An 18,990-nucleotide genomic window follows, 5' to 3' on the forward strand; every position below is an offset into this window, starting at 1 on the left:
CTCAAACTTTAACTATTGTCCACTAATCTGGATGAATTTTTGTAAAAACACAACAATAAGCAAATTCAGAAAATTCAACGTAGAGCATTGGCTGTAGTTCATCAAGATCATGACTCTAGTTTATCTCAATTATTAACTATATCTAAAACAGCATCTTTTCACATCAAATTCATTCTTAAAATCCTGGAAGAAATCTATAAAACTTTGAAAAAACAAAATCCCTTATTTCTAGCAAAACTTTTTACCATTAAAACTTCTGGCTTCAATCTAAGAAGAGGAGAACAGCTTATGCTACCTCCAGCAAACACTGTCAAGTTCGGTTTGCAATCTTTGAGTTTTGTCGGCTCTTTAATCTGGGATCGTCTCCCGAAGGATGTGAAAAGCTCTGCAACATTTAATATTTTTAGGGGAAAGCTAAAAATGCTTCCAGAAAATTTTTGTACTTGTCCATTATGTAAATTGTGGTAAATAGCTATTTTTATAAAAGTTGGAATTTATTAGTAAACGGTCACGGCTGTAACTATTTAGGACACTAGGTCCTATCGTTGTTACCAACTGAAAATAAATTGATAATAATAATAAAATTTACATTAAAATGTCATCTTTCGGTATTAAACTGTTGAAAATTCCATTGAAAATCATTGCTTTTTGTGAAGTTTTGGATATAATTGAGGGACGGCGTAAAAGGGACCGGTGTTAAATTAGGGCCGGCGTAAAAAGGGATAAGGTATATAAGGTATCACGGGACCCAGGCCAGGCCCGAATCTTTATACAGTAAATTATTAAAACTCTCAAAAACAACATAATTATCTAAAAACAAAACCTCTAATGTGTAACTTTAATTGTCTTCTTTCTGCTACTTTCCACAAAAACAACTCCTCTTGCATTGCGAGTGATAGAAGAAATTTGAAAATGTGAAAATATTAAAGTTGTTAAAACAAACACACATATCTTTTGAAAAACATATACAGTATTCGTTCTTACAAGAAGACATTCAGTATAAAGTCTTAAAAGCAAACCAAACGTGTAAGATGTTTTAACACAGAAGGAAGCGATTGAAGTTAAGACAGCTCTTATCAAAACTACGATTTCTTTACACAAAACGCTAAATAAATTGTGTTTTGTAAACAGAAAGAGTCGGATTACATGATAATTCTATACGCTTTTTGTTTTTAATATCTAGCCTCTACTGGAATTACACGAACTTCTGACAGACCCACTGGGATCCCTTCCCATTGGAATAATTCACCAGAATATCGTCCCCGTTGGAAAATTATCTTCCAATTTTCGTCCCCAGTGAAAATAATCAAATAAACCGATCCTCACTGCAAAACATTATGCTATTTTTCCCATCCCCACTGAATTTTCTGACTTGAAAACAAAAGAATTGAAATCAATAACCATAAAATAAATTTAAATATCAATCCCCATCGAGTTTCAGCCCGTTAATTTCATAGGCGAAGCGAGATACCCTGCAAAATTTATGAGGGATTGCAGACGTTTATAACATATTCATTATCTTTTGATAAAACAAAGACAATAACTACAATGTCGTAAAAACCGCTCTCATCCATAAATTTTGCAGATGAAAATTTTTCATCCTCAGTGATTGAAAAATCCTACTAGGTCTGTGATAAAGGGTGCCATGTACTCGCTACAATGCAAGGGGCCCCTTCAAACGTAGACATGAGACAAGTCCTGTATTTTCATAATCTAGTATATATACAGGACGGGTTCGAGCTGTGAGGCAGATTTCTGACTCAAAAAATTTACAGTGAGAAAATTGAAATTAGCGCTGTCCAAACTTACTAAAATTAAAACCAATTTTTCCAACTTGCGCTTTCTCTAACAAAGTGTGATCAGTGAAAGAATAGCAAAATTTGATTGGCTGTGTTTTCAACCGTGCACAACCCGAACCATGCTGTTCATTTCGCCATCAGTAATAAAAGAAGAAATCGTAGCATGGATCTCCTGGTTACTTCAAACGAACCTGTTGAACATGTTGAGGCTAATACACAAAATCTTTGTCCTGAATCTGAACGTTTTTGTGATGTATTACTCTTTTTAATAAATGCTTTCTACCAAGAAGCGAATTGATGCCCCCTTTCTCCTGAAGACAAGAGAATCGGATTTTTGTCTGCGAGGGGAATTGGATATTTCGAATATGTAGAGGGGGGCTGCAGGATAACATGTGTTGACTGTGGATCTAAACCCTTCATGTGTTTTCGAGTTTCATGACACTCATGTAGAAAAAGTACAATCCAAATAAAATTCCTTACCTTTCCCAGAACGAACCCTCGATTTCACTTTCTTTTGAAAGACGATCGCATCATCAAAACAAATCACCAACACAACAATTTTTGCATTAAATGTTTTTTTTCATTAGTGTTGTTAGTTATTATCTAAAAAAAAAATGAAAACAATTAATTCGATATTCAAAATTGTAAATTATGATTTCTCATCGATCTCATTTTTATTGACTTTCCTGCATTCATACTTTCTTTAAAATTAAGAACCATAACTCATTTTAAAAGCACTTAAAGGTTTTGTTTTTACTTAAGAGTCATATCATTATGGCTTACTGATCAATTTTAATTTACAAGCTTTTTCACATTGGATTGACACGGATGTGGAGCAAGATTTGTCAGAAAGAGGAAAAAAAACATTTTTTGCTTACACCAGCATGATATAACAATAGGTAGACACTGTCCTGATATGAGACGGGAACACTTATGTAAAAATAAAACCTTTAAGAACGATAACTCATTTTAAAAGCACTTATTAAGCTTGATAGACAGAAATGAAAAATCCGACAAATCAGGACAAATTGGTATAGATTCGCAATAATATTTTTCAAATTATTCAAAAAAAAGATTTCCACCATACTTCTTTTCACATCGTATATATTAATCAGTTAATAAGTTAAGATAAAAATCATCATCCAGCCACCTAATCATTCGACGACATATATCTCCTCAGATCTCTTTCCCAAAAACGAGATTTCTTTTTCTGTTGTTTCCACTGAGACAAATTACCATCCGTTCCAGACTTTCCTTTCCTTTTTCTACGTTCCGTTTTCATAATATCATCATGAGTTCTTTTACCAATAGCCTTTTCTTCAAAAGCAGCAAAATGACTAACCCTTTCTTTCGTTTTATGTAAACCCAGCCCACTCTTATCAAGTTTCAAAACTGTCTTGATTGGCTTTTTACGACCAGCGCCGTCAGGTCCCAGACCCTCTTGTTCCCAACCTGTCCGTAACATCATTTGAAACCCGACATTATGTTCCGGGATGGTATACGAACTATCGGGTAATGTTTTTGAAGTGTCTTTCAGGAGATGAGTCATGGATGTTTCGTGTTGCTTCTTGAAGGAGGTTGGGAATGAAACTCCACATAACTCACAAGTTTCTTCGTCATTATTGCTTACACTAGACATTCTAATATCTGCTGCTTCACTCCATGAATTTGTGCTGACATCATCAATATCTTGAGATGAACAAGGACGTTCATTTGAATCGTTTATTGCAGTGTATGTTCTAGAACTCCTAGTGAAGGTACAGCTATCGGTGGGAGCATTTCCAGATGGTTTCTTATTTCGAGAAAAGCTTGAATGCTTACTATTTGACCTGTTGACAGTATTTGTTCCAGATATCGAACAATCATCACTTCTCACACCAGATCTACTAGAACCACTTTTATTTGTTGGTATATTGGGTCCATCCTCATCATTCGGAAACTCATTTTTGATCATCCTTTTAGAATCTTCCTCTAATGAAGCCAAATAATTCAAAACATCTAACGCATCATTTCGTTTACAAATATCTTGGACACTATTACCAGCTTTATCGGAAAGGTTTCGGTATCTAGCACCATAATTAATGAGTAATTTGACAGCTTCCAGATTATTAGAAGCTGAAGCACTCATAAGGGCGGACCACCCATACTGATCAGAAGAATTGATGAATTTGTGGAAGTCGCGATTCGTTGACAAGGCTCGTAAGTGGCTTTTGAGGTCTTTCACGTTCTTACGATTCTCGCAAAGACAGAAAAGCGTGGCTACGTATTTCTTTACTGCATCAAGAGAAAATGGTACGGATTCTGACACGGATTTAGAATTCCGAGAACTGCGTTTACGTTTTTTCTTCTTACCATCCTTCCTTTTCGATGATGTTGTATTTATTATAGTATCGTAAAAAGATTTTGCTTGGTCACCTGTTACTAAGCAACTTGATGTGGACTGGTAATTAATATCATGATCACGTGATTTAACAAAACGACCTTTATATTTGGTCACCAAATCATCTGTAGTTATAATGTCTCCATTTGATTCTTGCTCCACCTCGACAATACTTTCACAATCCATTATCAGCTCTTTATAATTGCATTATCTGATGTACCGTGCTAGAACACACGTACCTAGCTTTTATGCTACCCAACTTTGCACTTGCTGGAACTCTTTATTTCATTTGTTTTAATTAACCTTAACAGTAAGAAAAAATATGTGATTAGATTTGAAAAATACTTAATATTTGTTCCTTTACACACCTTTCAAACATCTCTCGAGAATTTTGTCAAAAAACCAATGGAGAAAAACACCCTAAAATTTCACCCCACTGAGATAATAACACGGTCTTTTTTAAAACCCCTATGAAATATGAAATATATCAAAATTTTCAAAATTCATACTGGGCTTTTGAGCTTTTACTAAAATCAAGAGGTTTTTCAGCCTGATTAATATTTTGATCCTTTTATAACTGACTGTCTTCACCAGATCACTCAGTTAAAAAGGATACTTTACAATGCTCCACTAAAATTTTGAGTTACAATAAACAGATGACTCTCGCTAATTCGAACTCGATTCGTGTAATCTTTACTGTTCGAATTACAGAGAGATTCGAATTAAAGAAAGTGTGACAAGAGGGTTTTTCTTGACGGGGACTGGGAATAAGTTCGAATTATAGAAAGATTCGAATAATAGAAGTTCGATTAGGCGAGAGTTTACTGCACATCAAATATCCCCAATTCGCAACGAAAAGCATTTCAACACGAGGAAATCCATCAATACTATCTATTATGGTTGAGTTACAGGAGGCTCTGGGAGCCCATTCTCGCAACTATAGATGCTTTTGAGTAAGCATCCCGTCAGCACCTTGAACTGACTACCCAATTCCCCTTACATGTCATGGGTTGACCCGGGCGAAGGTAAACCGTTGCGAGTGGGAATCGAACCTTGGTCGCCTGTACAGGAATCAAGGTTGATGTCCACTATACCACAACGCCTATACCACAATTCATTACATTAAGTATTGATTTCAAAGAATCAACTCAGTAAATGATTTATTCTATTTACAAGATATTTCTCCATCAAACTACGCATGCGCGCGCACGATCAAGAAGGTTTTCTACCAGAAGCAAGTTCCAGTGCATCTAAGAGTACATTATCAAAGACTCTGTGTCTCATGATTTCTTTACCATTGATGTGGACAACTGGGATATCATGTTTATAAAGGTGGTACCAATGTTCATTCCCCTCAGCTGTAATGTCTACTTCATTGAACACGAACTGAAAGAAAAAGAGTGGATATAAGCTAGTTGAATATAGTATGAGACTAGTAGACTCTAGTCTGAAAATAGTACACTCAAGTCAGACCTCTCGGCTGAGATGAATGGAAAAATCAATTAGTTAATTAGCTTAAGTAAAATAGATGAGATTCATTGCGTGCAAAAATGTATCGAGGAAAAGTACTTGTTGGCGAAGGTCAACTAGGCCTGCACCAGCCGGAGATGCATTTTTCCAGCAACTTCGTATCAAAATCGTGTGGTCGGCTAGTACAGGCTCCTTAACTTGAAGAAAGTATGTTGAGAGGATTTCTTCTTGACAGAAGCTGGGAATAAGTTCGAATTATAGAAGGATTTGAATAATATAAGTTAGTCTACTGTCAATAGGCTTGAACCTGTGCACAAAAAAAAGCATTATCAAAACGTTCCTTTGTGATATCTAGATGTGGTCTGATACAAAATCTTCTTTGCAAATATACCTTAGACATCCACCACCAAGAATTTCACAGACGATGCCAATCGAACGAAATCGTACATCAAACAATCGCAATCGAAACTCAATCGATTATTACCCTGATCTTCAGATTCGGTTGTGGTTCGATTAAAGTTCGACATAGAGATCGACATAGAGAATAATCGACAATAAACGACATAGAGATCGAATGGTGAGTTTCAGATAAAGATTCGATTACGTCTGGTAAGTTTGACATTGGTCTACAGTAGCGTAGCCAAGAGGGGCGCAAAGTTTGTTTAAGAGAGCAGATTTTTATTACACTGTAATTATCTATATATTATATATTATGAATAGATAAATACAGTGTTATAAAAATCTACTCTCTAACACAAATTTTGCGCCCCAATGGCTACGCTACTGATCTATACATACCAAATGACAATGCTTGATAAGAACTTCTTTTGCATCGTCGCACAATGAACAACTTTCTGCCTATGGGAAGATAGAGAACGAAATCACTGATATACCTCAATTCACGATATCATTCCATAAAAACTCTTGGAATTTTAACAAACTAATGTAATGAAATCAGGGTACAAATGTTAAAATACCTTAGAGTACACTAGACTGAAAGTAATAAATAATTAAGCTCCAGTTTAGACGGCCCACTTTTCACCCTGGCTATTCTAATTGTGAATTAAAGTGGACAGATAGTTGGCTGTCTAAAGCCCTCTTTTGACGCCAATGCAATGTTTTCTTTCAATCTTTTCCAAGCAAAGATTTTGACCATGTTCACACATGACAAAAAGAAGCCGTTCTATTGGTTAAAAGTAATGTAAAACTTGGATGTAACCAATAAAATAGCTTCATTTCATTTCGGAGCGAAACGGAATCGTAACGTCTGAACATGATCTTTAACTGCCAACTGTGCGCTCAGTGTTCGCCTTCTCAAACAATTAGAATAGGCAGGGCAGAAAGTCGACCGTCTTAACCAGAGCTTAGAAGAATGATCTACCTTCGAGTATAATGTTAATTCAGGTATATTCTGCTCATAACTGGTGTTTCTTTTGCTTTGGTAGACTAGTTGTTGTTGTGTATTGCGAAGTAATATTACTCTACTTTGTTGTATTAATTTATTTAAATATCTCATGTCTGAAAAATAAATAAACGGAAATTGAAGAACTAAAAGAAATGATAACAGACTTATCTTTCAATAAATCAACTCTTCCCAACCTCGCTCCCTGCGCATCATCAGCTTTTTTTGTTTCTTGATGGCGCTAGATAATATTCTCTAGCGTCAATCACAGTAACGTAATATAAAGCCTGGAATACACGGGGACGAGGTTGAACCTTTCAAACACCTTCCTATCTTAGTAGGAGAAAACATGCATGGTTGGTATTTTACAGACTGGCCAGTATTCTACCCAAAATCCTAACTTTCAGCATAACCACTGATCCTATTTAATATACATTCACTTTTAAATCATCAGCAAGGTGAACATTAAAAAAATAGTGGCGAATCAAGTGTACACGTTTTTTTCATAAAAACATCCAACATTTTTTGAAACCTTCAGATGTTCTTAACTTCTACAAGGTGTTGATTTTCTTTTTCTTCATTTTTTAATCTTTGTTTTTACATTTTTATTTTTTTTATTTTTTTTATGATATTCCACTCCAGATTATCTTTTCAACGAGCACAAAAACGCTATCTAATTCAAATTCTATCAACAGTTGACAACCTTTCTTGTCGCCGCTGCAAATTATATTGAGACAGAGACTTTAATATGTTCTTGTTTACACCATTCTGTGAGTTTATTTTTTGTCAAATTTTCTAAGAGTTTACAAAGACTTAAAATGCTCTTAATTTGTTCTTGACATTTTTGCCTCGTATTTTTATATAGCTTGTTCTTATATAAAAAACATACACTCGACTGTTAGAGCACTAGAATTTGAAATCTTGATTACAGTGATATTTTCACTCTCGAAGAGTAACCTCTAAAGACCGCTAAAGTGTAGAAAGTTATGATTTACAGTCGTTCTCGGCCAGTCAGGATCAAACCTAATAAAAAACTCTCCACTGCAGAAAACACTGCATACAAAATCTAACAGACCATTCTTCATGCCTTTTAGGCGTCAGACCCTGCCCTTCTTTGTAACAAATTATGATTTTCTGTGGAGAAACAGTAGGAAGTGCCCTTTTTGGTCTAAAACGGACGCTACCCTACCTTTTTAGAATATGGCTTGTCTAAGGAAAATATCTAATAGCAAGCATTAGGATCAAGTTTTTTGTAAAAACCTTATATTATCTTACCAGTTTTGTTCGTAGTCATAAATAGGAAAATGCACATCAAAAATAATTCTCTAAATTTGTATTATTGTCACCCTAAGTTAAAAATGAACTACCGCATGCAAAGTCATCATGAACTAAAAATCACAATATATAGAAACATCTAAAATATCGAGAAGCGAAAATGATACAACAATATATATAATGTTCATTGTGAAAACAATTGAAAATGGGCTTTTTCAGAAAAAAACCGTATACCCAATGTTGAGGAGTTCATTTCCGTTCCAAAGGGGGTAAGGTTTGATATGTGGCGGAATTCCATATTGAGATACAAAAATCTGTCAAAAATAACTGGAATTCCATGGGGTAGCTTTTTAAATCCTACTAAAATTCAGAATTCCAGCCACAGAGGAAGGGCCCTCCTCAACAGGGGGTATACGGTTTTTTTTCTGGAAAAGCCCAATCACACCCGCCGCAAAATTCACATAGATATCCAGTCAAGTCAACAAACGCTTTGGTTCGCATAGACAAATGTAGATTATCCAAAAGCATGGACAAGAAGCATTATCCAAGAAACATGCATTTGGTGATCACATTGTACATGTAAAAGTGGGTGATGCAATCCAATGACAAACGTTATGTGATTAAGATCAACCAGAACATATTACATAATTATTACTCAATATTTCATTTTACAGGAGGTTGACCTTGCTAAAGCCAAGAGATGTTAGCCTCACAGAACGCGTCAGTTACTCAATAACCTTCTTGTAAAAATCAAGATAATTTTTTCAATTTAATAGGGCCAAGAAAAAATTGATTGTATTACACTTGAGACGTTAAACCCACACGGCTTGTTTTGTTTGGATATTGGTATATCGTTAGGACTTGGATAATACCTAGAACAAGCCCAAAGAAATTGGGTACCTAGAAAAGAAGGGAAAATAAAAAAGTAAGCAAAATGAGAAGATAGATTTGTTAAAAGAAGTTACAACAATCCCAGAAAAGGGGGTGCATAACATTACGTACATAATGTGAAACCTCCGAACATCCCAAACGATATAAAAGCGTAATTAATTATCTATTAAAGGCCTGTTTCCATCGATCACGCGAGCGTGCACGCTAGGCCAAAATTCTTAAAATAGATTTGGCCGCACACTCCGCGCGATCAATGTTTGATTTCCATCAAAAACATACATAATCTGTATGTTTACATTTTTTTGTTTACTCAGCAGTTTTTCTCTTTCTTGATTGGTTGAAAAATTATCAATTGAGATGTGCGCTCCTGTACGCTCAAAAAATTTGAAAATTTTCAGCGTAGAAAAGAGCACAAAAGCGTACAAGAGCGTACACTTTTTGAGTACAAGAAAATTGAATTTGTGACGTCGATAGGTTATTTTAGGAAATTTTGCCCTGGCGTGCACGGTCGCGCGATCGATGGAAACAGACCTTAAAACACATGACATCACGTCGAAATTAAGGGAAACTTAATCAAGGGTAAAATACCGTTACTTTAGAAATGGGCTTAGAACGTGCCCATTTAAGGGAACCAGTCACTATTCAAATTGAGAATTATTCGCTGGTCCAAACACGAAGATTTTCATAAAAAGAACACCACACAAACCTGTACATAGCTGTCTTTGATAAGATAACCATACACAAGCCAGGAAAAACAATTACAAACGGTCATTAGAGATAAAGGAAAAGAAATTTGTTCGGAACTCTTCGTTGCTATGACAACACGCTGAAAACGAAAGTGATAAAGTGACGATTTAAATTCAGGTGCAGAGAACTCTCTCTCTCTTTCGTTTAAGTAACGTAATTTCCGCCATTATGGAAGCGAATGTTCGTATCTGTAAGACAATCCCTTACGCAAATCGAACGTTTGCTTCCATATTGGTGGAAATTCTAAATGCTCCTATTACTAATTTTATTGGACCACATTTAACATATATAGGACAATTTTAATCAAAAGATTTTTCTCAATTTCTTCGCCAAAGAGTTATCCTCTTATATAAGTTTATCAGAAGATGAAAGGGCATCTAAAGTCTGGAATAATACCATCATAGCGTGCTCATAGATCCAAGAACAAGATAATATTTTAACTCGAACCCAGTCCCATTGTTATGTAACCTATCGGCCAAAACTTAGTCGGCCCTAATTTTAGTCACCTCGTCAAAATTTAGTCACTAAAGGCCGACTAATAACTAAGTTTTGGCCATTTCCAAATTTTTAGTCGGCCCTAATTTTAGTCACCTCGTCAAAATTTAGTCACAAAGGGCCGACTAATAACTAAGGTTTGGCCATTTCCAAATTTTTAGTCGGCCCAAATTTTATTCGGGCCAAATTTTTAGTCTGCCCTAATTTTAGTCACCAAGCCAAAATTTGGTCACTTGGGCCGACTAAGTTTTGGCCGATAAGGTATTGCAGATACTTACTAGAACAGATAATGGTGAGCCGAACATAAGAACGGTAACAGTGCTAGCGAACAAACCAAGCGACCGCACGACATCGAAGAGATCTGTACCCAGGTAAGCGAATGATAATGCACCCAAACATGTTGTCAGTAAAACAAACACCTTCTTGAGATAGTATGGCTGAAAAGTCCAAAATTACTTCCACGTTAGACTTTTTAGGCTTTTTTTTAGCTTAAAATTAGACCACTTTAGGTTGGTTTTTGATGGATTTTTAAAAGTCAAAAAATCGATAAAAATGAGGCGTAAAGCATCAGTATGGTCATAACTCAATTTTCCAAAAAATAGACTTAAAGCTTTTTCTTTTAATGCGAGAATATGAGATTAAAACACCAGTTCCCCTAACTGACCTTTATATAGCCTGTCACAGTTTCTCGATCCCGACCAAGCAAAGTCTTCAACCAGAGATTTTGAAAGTGGTAACCCTAATGGTAGCGCTCCTCAACGATGTTTAAAAAATTTTAAGCGGAAAATTTGATTGAATTACAAATTGACCATCATCCAGTCGTGCTACCATTAGGGTACCACCTTTTTCTAAAAGCTCCAATCAAAGAAGGTGGATAGAGCTTGGTCCATGGAAAATAAAGAAATATTTTTGGGGCTCTAACTTCGATTTTCATAGAGTATTTTAGCAAATCTTAAATTCAAATTTTGAAATTTCGCAAACTGAGGCCCACTTAAATTTTTTCGAGATTTATGCCTGGACATGCTTATAAAAAATAAGTGTATATTGATTGTATATAAAAAATTCATCAAAGGGTATAGACATATGAAAACAAACCACGAACTGAAACAATGTAATGAAAACCTAAAAAATGATGAATAAAACATTATATTACCATAGTTTTAATGATATGAAAACTATCCGAATTGAAAAAAAACACTATCAAGATTCAAGTTGAGAAGAAATCTTGTTGCAAAAAGGATGACTTGCGATCTTAGACAGAAATTGTTAACATTAAAACCAAGAGATATTGATTATACAAAATGTACAGTACAAAAATCATTGCATCAACAGGTTTCGAGGGATTCATCAAAAACTTTGAAGCAGCAAGCTAAACAATTCAACCTTGGTAATGGCCAAACATTCACCGATCCAATTCAAGCTGCCGACTACTTGCTTGAACGAGAGTATGGAAAATCGTCAATTTTCAACCAATCACGGCACGAGCCAGTGTTTATACCACCAGTTTTCCGATCCAATCAATACACCAAAAAATCATCTCTGCCACTTCTAGATTATGACATTGAAAAGCTGATTCTCGAAACACTGGATAATATGCTTAAGGAGTCGAAAGAAAATTGGTTCACGGCAGAGTTGCAGCAATTTCTTCAGTTGGAAAAACTTTCAAAGGATAATATTAAAGATATAAACGCCAAAGCTTTCAACCAATGGGTACTGAATGCAAAAATTATGTCTATACATGCCAAAAAATTGAGATTAAAGAAAATAAATTTTTCGACAATTTCAAAGACGGATGTTTTCATTCAGAACTGTATTTCTGAGTTGGCAAAAGAATCACCAGGATCTGAGCTCGAAACTAAGCTTCAGACTTGTCTTCAGAAATTACAAAACAAAAACAAAAATGGTAGATCGTATCTAAATCGAGAAGTTGAAGAGCTGATTCAACAAAACCCACCTGAAGATTCAAACATGAGATGGTTTTTTGAATTAAAGCTTCCCGAACGAGGCGAAGAGATCGAGCATAAAATTTTCGACCGACTTGAATCCATGAATAGAGAAAGCATCCTGAACGATACAGTGATTCTTCAATCAGTCTGTTTTCTAACCAACGTCAAAAAGAAGATGCACCAAGAGTTTGATCTTGTCATTTTCTCTTGGTCCAGGAAACTCGTCATCGGGATTGAAATGAAACGACAACTCACTGATAAGGCATTTGACCAACTAGAAAAATACCACAGTTTATTCGAAGAAAGACTGGGTGATCAGTTCGGTGAAGGTTGGACGTTTTTCCCTGTAATATGTGTCGGCGTGGAGGAACTTATGTTTGAAAGCTTACACTATATCAGCACTAAAACTGATTTGCAATCATGGTTAGAGTCCATCTTTAGGCACTTTCCTATTTACCATTTCGAAATTACACCATTATTACCTCCAATATATCAACTCAAAAACGTCTTAAGATTGATTGTGTTCGCTATACACGTGTCAAAGAAGGGTCAAATAGCACCAATCACAACCACAAATTGGGTAGAATACATCAGTGAAGCTATCGATTCAGTATGTACCAGTCATACCATTCTGTTCCATTCCAAGGAACAACTACCAGCGCTTATTAGCGACGAGCCTCGATACCGAAAAGTCATAATAAAGGGTGGTTACGGTACAGGCAAAAGTTTTCTTCTCCAACAAAAAGCTCTGTTACTGAGCAATGACCCGAAGTTTCAGGGAAACATTATGTATGCGGTTCATAAAAATAATGGGCCACAACTAGCAGGCTTACTGGAAAGACGACTGAAGTACGACTTACAAAAACACGGCATTGGAATAATAGCATCAACAGTAAGTCATACTGAATTTGGATTCTCGCCATGATTTTTGTAAACTCTATGTTTGAGAACTCGATCTGGTTTTGACCTGTTTCTATATCCCTAAAATTGACATATTTGTACTAAATCATGATGAAAAGGCAAAATAAGTTTCCAGTTTATACTCGGTTCTAAATTATTCAATAAACGCCTCCTTCTTTTAAACGCTCCCTCGAATAAACACCCCTCCTAAAAATCTAAAAATTTTCGAAGTAATACGGTATTTTATTTTCAATATAGGAAGAAAGTTTGCGAGTACGACAAGTACTTTCAAGAGGAATCAAAGCACTTTTCTTGGACGAATGGCCTATCGAGGAAGAAATTGAGCTCCCCGCTTCAATTGAAGTAATTTGGATTGCCTCAGCTGCTTCCATCCGCCAACAGTTTATAAACATAAGTGCATATACAACAATAAATCTCACACTAAACTTAAGAAATAGCAAAGAAATTGTCTTAGAAGCCCAAAAAATCGCAAATGAAAAAAAATTCCCCTATGCTGATGCATTGACAACGCCACCGCCCAACTTTCCACGTGGGTGCCACCCAATTTATTGCAGTACAGTAGTCCAAGCATTGGACAAAGCTAGAGAGCTGACGACTGGTGGAATATTAGTTATCGAGGGTATTTTAAGTAAAAAATATTCAGTTTATGACAAAAATAAAGATGACGAATGGGCTCAGCGTGTATTGAGCGTCGGTCCGTACGAAGTTCTTTTACAAGGAGGTGCACAAAGAAGTAGTGGTGCCGATCCGTATGAAATTCTTCTACAGGGTGGTATTGTATGTGTTAATTGGGCTTTCGCACATGGTTTTGATTGGCCGACTGTTATAGTCAAAAGGAAACGCTCGAGGGGTGGTATCATACACAACCACGAGTGTAATTTTTTGATGAGGTGTACGACAAATCTCTTTTTGGTAGGAGAAAAATAAGAAGCATATGAAATGTCCATAAAACGGTGAAAGACCATTTTTACAAAGATTTATACTTTTACAGTAGTTAATTAATTCTATTTTCTATGAATTTAATGTTTGCCTTACTGGGACGGTTTTTTTGGTCCCAGAGAGAAAGTTAGGTTGAAGCCAGGTCAACGATATTTAAATCGAAGCCTGTTGAAAATGTTGACCTTGCGAAATCAATACATTATCAAAACGAATCATGGTGATTTGAACGTGCTAGTGAACGTAACGATAACGATAACGATTTCAAGTGGGTCGGATAAAATGTCCGATCAGGGTTGCTTCAGCTTGAAAATTATGATTTTTGGGTCGGACATGAAGCTATTTGGGTCGGACAATGTCCGATGTCCGACCGTTATTTCGAACCCTGACGTAACGCGACGCACGTAGTTGAGCAGTTTTGTTTCTTTTTAGGGGTTATGGTTTTAGAGGGAGTAAAATTTGTGGTACCTGGAAAATCAAATTATTCAAGAGAGTTGAGCGTTGAGCAAAAGATACAGATGATCTGGAGTTTTTACAACGTCGGCTAAAGATTTCTTCCTGTGTAGTTCTTCCTTATTTTTGCCAAACCAAAGTGTTTTGTTTAAATAAATTTTGAGGTGAGTAAGTAAATGCTTTTCTTGCTGTTCTGTAAAATTCAGAGTATTTGTGTCTTATAAAAACCCCCAGACTGACCCAAAAGATACCTTACCTTATTATCACAATTCTGCATGAAGATGAAAATGTAAATCGCTTGCAATATACATCCCACTGCGTTGACCAATATCAATAACCAATCGCCCTTCAAATGACCATAGATCGTCCATAAACAACAACTAGTAGAAACAAAAAAATCGAAAGACATCTTGAAACCTATCTATAATCTGTCTGTATATTGTATATAAATTATTGTATAAAAATTGAAATTTCAATTTATTCGATGTTCCCTAAGAATCACATGTTTCTTCCTTTTCCCTATTATTAGCGGGCTTATTATTAGCGGGCTTATGTATCTCCCTTTTTTAAGACAACGGAGCGAACATAACATTTAGACGGTTACGATTTGGGACAGCCCTAAATTTTGACTTGCAAAATCAAGGACGGTTAAAGTGTTGAATTACCGCCGTCTCTGTCCTCTGACCTAGACAAAACAAAAGCTAACCTTCTCCGTTACAGTAAAAACAGCAGACCTAAACTCGCTAAGCGTGATCCATTGTAGGAAACGAGATTTTCGAATTCTGAAGATGTGATTTCGAAAAACAGAGTGTCTACTGTAGTAAAATATGCAAAGGTTTCTCGTGAAGAACTAGATGACGGCCAAATCAAAGGAAACCATAGATTTATATAAAGCTCGAAGGGTTAGATGTCGTGCTTTCGCTGAAAAGTGTGCCAAGGTTAGGTAGGAAATCTTACCTAGGTCATGTGATAATAACAATAGAATTTCAGCGCTTGACCAATAAGATACTTCGCGGGTTTTCGAAAACAAAAGCAATATTTTTTTTGTGATATTCACCTTTTTTGCATGGAAGAGCTTAAAACATGACATCTAGCCCTTCGGGCTTTATAAATCTATGAGGGAAACACAGAATGGGACAAGAAACAAAAAAAAAGTATTATACCAAAACTCACTTCAGAGTAGCAGCAAGATATGGCAAAAAATTGACATTTTTAACAGATTTTTGTTGGTGGACTTTCAATACAGCTGCGCTGAAAATAAACGAGAAACAATTCAAAATGTGATATGATTATAATGCTTATCGCCTGCGCCACAAATGTCCGGGCACAAATGTCCGGAACCAGGCTGTTGACTATAATGAGAAAAATAAACTCCGCGAAAGACCCTCTAGATATTTATATGCTATATGGGAAAAGTTTCCCCTACGCAGATTTTGAAAATCGTAAAACAGACCTTCTACTGTAAGTTGGTTCTGGTACATAAATATAAAAGGTCTCCCATAGGTATTTTCTTTTTTGAATATATGACCTATAAACTAACTCTTAAAACCATGAGCGGTGTAAAAATATCATGAAATCATAAGAATCTGAAACGCAAAATAAAGTTAAATTTAAATTTTTTTACCTGAAATGAAACGAATAAATTAAATTTGGCCGGAATTTTTCGGCAGATGTCGCAAGAAAAACGGAGGAACCTAAAAACTACAAATCAGCAAAATTTTCTTTTCACCGAAATTTCTACTGTAATGCATAATAAAGTTGACGCTCTCTAATTCGATCTTCAAGAAGAATTTTCATCAAATAAGGGAGCTTATCGAATAAGGGAAGGTCGTTTAGGAGAGTTTCTGTTGACGGGGACTTTAAATTTCCTCGAATAAAGGAGCTTATCGAATAGTAGAACGTCCAATAAGAGAGCGTCAACTGTCTTATGAAAATCATAAAAATCAGAAAAATTTAAAATATGTATACCTTCCCGAAAAGAAGAATCCAAAAGTGAAGACCATTGCACATCCTTGTACCAGAGTTATCAAATCCATTTTTCTATATTTTATATTATTTATTATATGTTACCCTGAAAAATATAAACGTGGAAATTGTTTAAAGTGAAATTTTTTTTTTTTTGAATAAGCATGGGATAAATATTACCGACCTCAGAGAAACAGGAGAAATGAATATACCGAGTGTCCCAGAAAAAACTTTACATGTCTTCAAAAGCTAATATTTCGACATATTTTTGTTAAAACACTTCGAGATTTTAAGAGTTTCTTAAGAATTCATATTTATATCTTTGTGCAAAATTTCAGGTATATTTGATTTGTTGATCGAGAAATAATCTTAAAAGAGTAACAGTTTTTTGGGACACCCGGTATATAGTCACGTGTTATTCTAATTTACAACAGATCATCCATTCTGCGCATACCACGCTCTACTCTAAAGGGATATGGCGAATGTGAAGATCTGACCTGGTTGTTCAGCCGAAACAATCGAAAGCACGTTGCTTTTTGCTTGAAATAAAAAACGGTGCGATAACCTTGGCAGATTCTCTTACGCCTACGGGGGGCATGACAATTAGAGTGAGTACGTGTCATGCGGGGGGGAACCAGGATCTGCTCGTAAGTGTTGACCTTTAGTTTAATGGCAGACCCTTTTTGAATACTTTTCACAACACCCGAATCAACTCCGATATTACACATCAGTGAAATCGCTCTGCTTATGCCCCCTTTTTTGCATATGTTTATATGGTTGGTTTATTTAACTATTTATATAGTGGGTTATAAAAAAATAATATTGATCCATTGAGATAATATAAAAAATGAGTAAAAATGAATACCAAAAAAGGGCTTTTCCGGAAAAATAAACACACAACCCCTGTTGAGGAGATCAAACTTTATTGACGGTAACTCCTTGAAATTCCAGGTACCCTAACAGAGGTTTACTGAAATTATGTAGGATTTAAAATGGACACGGAATCCCAGTTAGTTTTTTGCCGGATTTTTGTAAATCTCTTGAATTGGGGAGATGACCTACTCAGCAGGGGTATACGTTTTTTTCCTAGGAAAACCCATAATAGAAAAATAAATGAATAATACATTTAAAGTAAAAAAATTGTCGTAAAAATAAATGAAAAATAAAAAACTCTCCCTGTTTCCCAAAAACATTTTTTAAAAGTCCATGTTATATTGCGATTTGAAACGAAACTCTGCTAATATGCTACATTTAGCTGATCTGATCGAGCACGAGTCCATCAATTTCTTCATAAGTCAGTATTCTTCACAACACCGATTTTATAGGCTCACATTATTGGATAATGTCCCCAAATTTGCTGTTGCTATAGACTGATACAGGATATCATCCACTGAGACAAAAGTCTGTATATTCTCGCACAGATTTCTTCAAAGCTGTTCATCTCCAATAACGGTTCCATTTTTAGCGTCTTCAATATTATCCATTGTGACGTCTGACTTATTTCCGTAATATGGTAAAAATGGAATATACTTACAAACACGGTGCTTGAATAAACTTCCGATGAACGGAGGGTCGTAGACGTGAATGGACGCCGTTGTTCCAGTAGAATTGCCTAAGAGTATGAGTAACATATCTTACCATCAACATTAAAAATATGAGCAATCTGATTGGCTAAAAACGCGTACATAAATGCTGTATTTCATATTGTACCGTACAAATAATAAGACCGCGTTCAAAGAAGGGGTCTGGTAAGCGAGAGAATATTTTGTACAATTTTATGATAAGAAACGTTTTCTCTTCGCTTCCATTAATACACAACAACTTATCAAAAGAGTTTATGAAAAGAATGTTTTGATCTTTTTATGACCATTTCATTCTTTTTTCGAGCGTTTTGATGTTAGAGTTTTCTATATTTTCCTTGCCAAAGGCTCGGAAAATATGACGAAAAATCTGAACTCGAAAAATGTATCCCATATTGTACTCGGTACCGTGTGATAACTATTACTTAATAAGTTTAAAAGCGCTGGTCTTCAAGGACAAACATCAACGAAAGGGATTCACGATATTCATTGCGTACGGTTTTCTACGGTTTTTGGCAAGTGCTGGCAACACGTAAACGATTCTTTTCTAACCTAAATTTGCCACTGATGGCAAAGACCGTGTTGTTTCCGTAGAAAACATTACGTCATGAATATCATGAATAGAAAATAACTGAAGTCGACGCGCCTTATTGTACAGTGACGGAGTCCTAGAACGTTGACGGGACGTGATGCCTAAAAAGATCTCTTAATAAAGGCAAAAACTTTCCAT

At 35.6% G+C, this 18,990-nt stretch overlaps 5 protein-coding genes across 6 annotated transcripts in view; all 5 read right to left on the minus strand.

Moving 5' to 3' along the window:
- LOC136821414 (anoctamin-7-like) overlaps nucleotides 1-2,404 on the minus strand; it is a 31,446-nt gene extending 29,042 nt beyond the window's left edge. For both annotated transcript variants that reach the window (XM_067077648.1, XM_067077645.1), the window contains exon 1: nucleotides 2,280-2,404. The gene's annotated coding sequence lies outside the window, so the exon portion shown is untranslated. The remainder of the gene's footprint in view (nucleotides 1-2,279) is intronic.
- Nucleotides 2,405-2,833: 429 nt separating this feature from the next.
- Nucleotides 2,834-4,494, minus strand: LOC136821422 (G patch domain and ankyrin repeat-containing protein 1 homolog). Its single transcript, XM_067077659.1, has one exon. The coding sequence runs from the start codon at nucleotides 4,363-4,365 to the stop codon at nucleotides 2,950-2,952; it is 1,416 nt and encodes a 471-aa protein (XP_066933760.1). The 5' UTR covers nucleotides 4,366-4,494; the 3' UTR covers nucleotides 2,834-2,949.
- A 798-nt stretch (nucleotides 4,495-5,292) lies between these two features.
- On the minus strand, nucleotides 5,293-7,202 carry LOC136821424 (glutaredoxin-like protein C5orf63 homolog). Its single transcript, XM_067077661.1, has 3 exons — nucleotides 7,031-7,202; nucleotides 6,448-6,507; nucleotides 5,293-5,565 (listed from the first exon to the last, which is right to left on the minus strand). The coding sequence occupies exons 1-3, from the start codon at nucleotides 7,163-7,165 to the stop codon at nucleotides 5,392-5,394; spliced, it is 369 nt and encodes a 122-aa protein (XP_066933762.1). The 5' UTR covers nucleotides 7,166-7,202; the 3' UTR covers nucleotides 5,293-5,391.
- Nucleotides 7,203-8,286: 1,084 nt separating this feature from the next.
- On the minus strand, nucleotides 8,287-16,782 carry LOC136821423 (sugar transporter SWEET1-like). Its single transcript, XM_067077660.1, has 6 exons — nucleotides 16,684-16,782; nucleotides 15,889-15,966; nucleotides 14,972-15,095; nucleotides 10,738-10,896; nucleotides 9,924-10,043; nucleotides 8,287-9,226 (listed from the first exon to the last, which is right to left on the minus strand). The coding sequence occupies exons 1-6, from the start codon at nucleotides 16,749-16,751 to the stop codon at nucleotides 9,125-9,127; spliced, it is 651 nt and encodes a 216-aa protein (XP_066933761.1). The 5' UTR covers nucleotides 16,752-16,782; the 3' UTR covers nucleotides 8,287-9,124.
- Nucleotides 16,783-17,407: 625 nt separating this feature from the next.
- LOC136821415 (solute carrier family 23 member 2-like) overlaps nucleotides 17,408-18,990 on the minus strand; it is a 39,253-nt gene continuing 37,670 nt past the window's right edge. Inside the window, exon 14 of the mRNA XM_067077650.1 lies at nucleotides 17,408-18,292. Within this exon, the coding sequence (XP_066933751.1) occupies nucleotides 18,108-18,292 (185 nt within the window). The 3' untranslated portion in view covers nucleotides 17,408-18,107. The remainder of the gene's footprint in view (nucleotides 18,293-18,990) is intronic.

Source organism: Clytia hemisphaerica, unplaced genomic scaffold, assembly GCF_902728285.1.
Source record: "Clytia hemisphaerica strain Z4C2 unplaced genomic scaffold, Clytia hemisphaerica genome assembly, whole genome shotgun sequence".
Lineage (NCBI taxonomy): Eukaryota > Metazoa > Cnidaria > Hydrozoa > Leptothecata > Clytiidae > Clytia > Clytia hemisphaerica.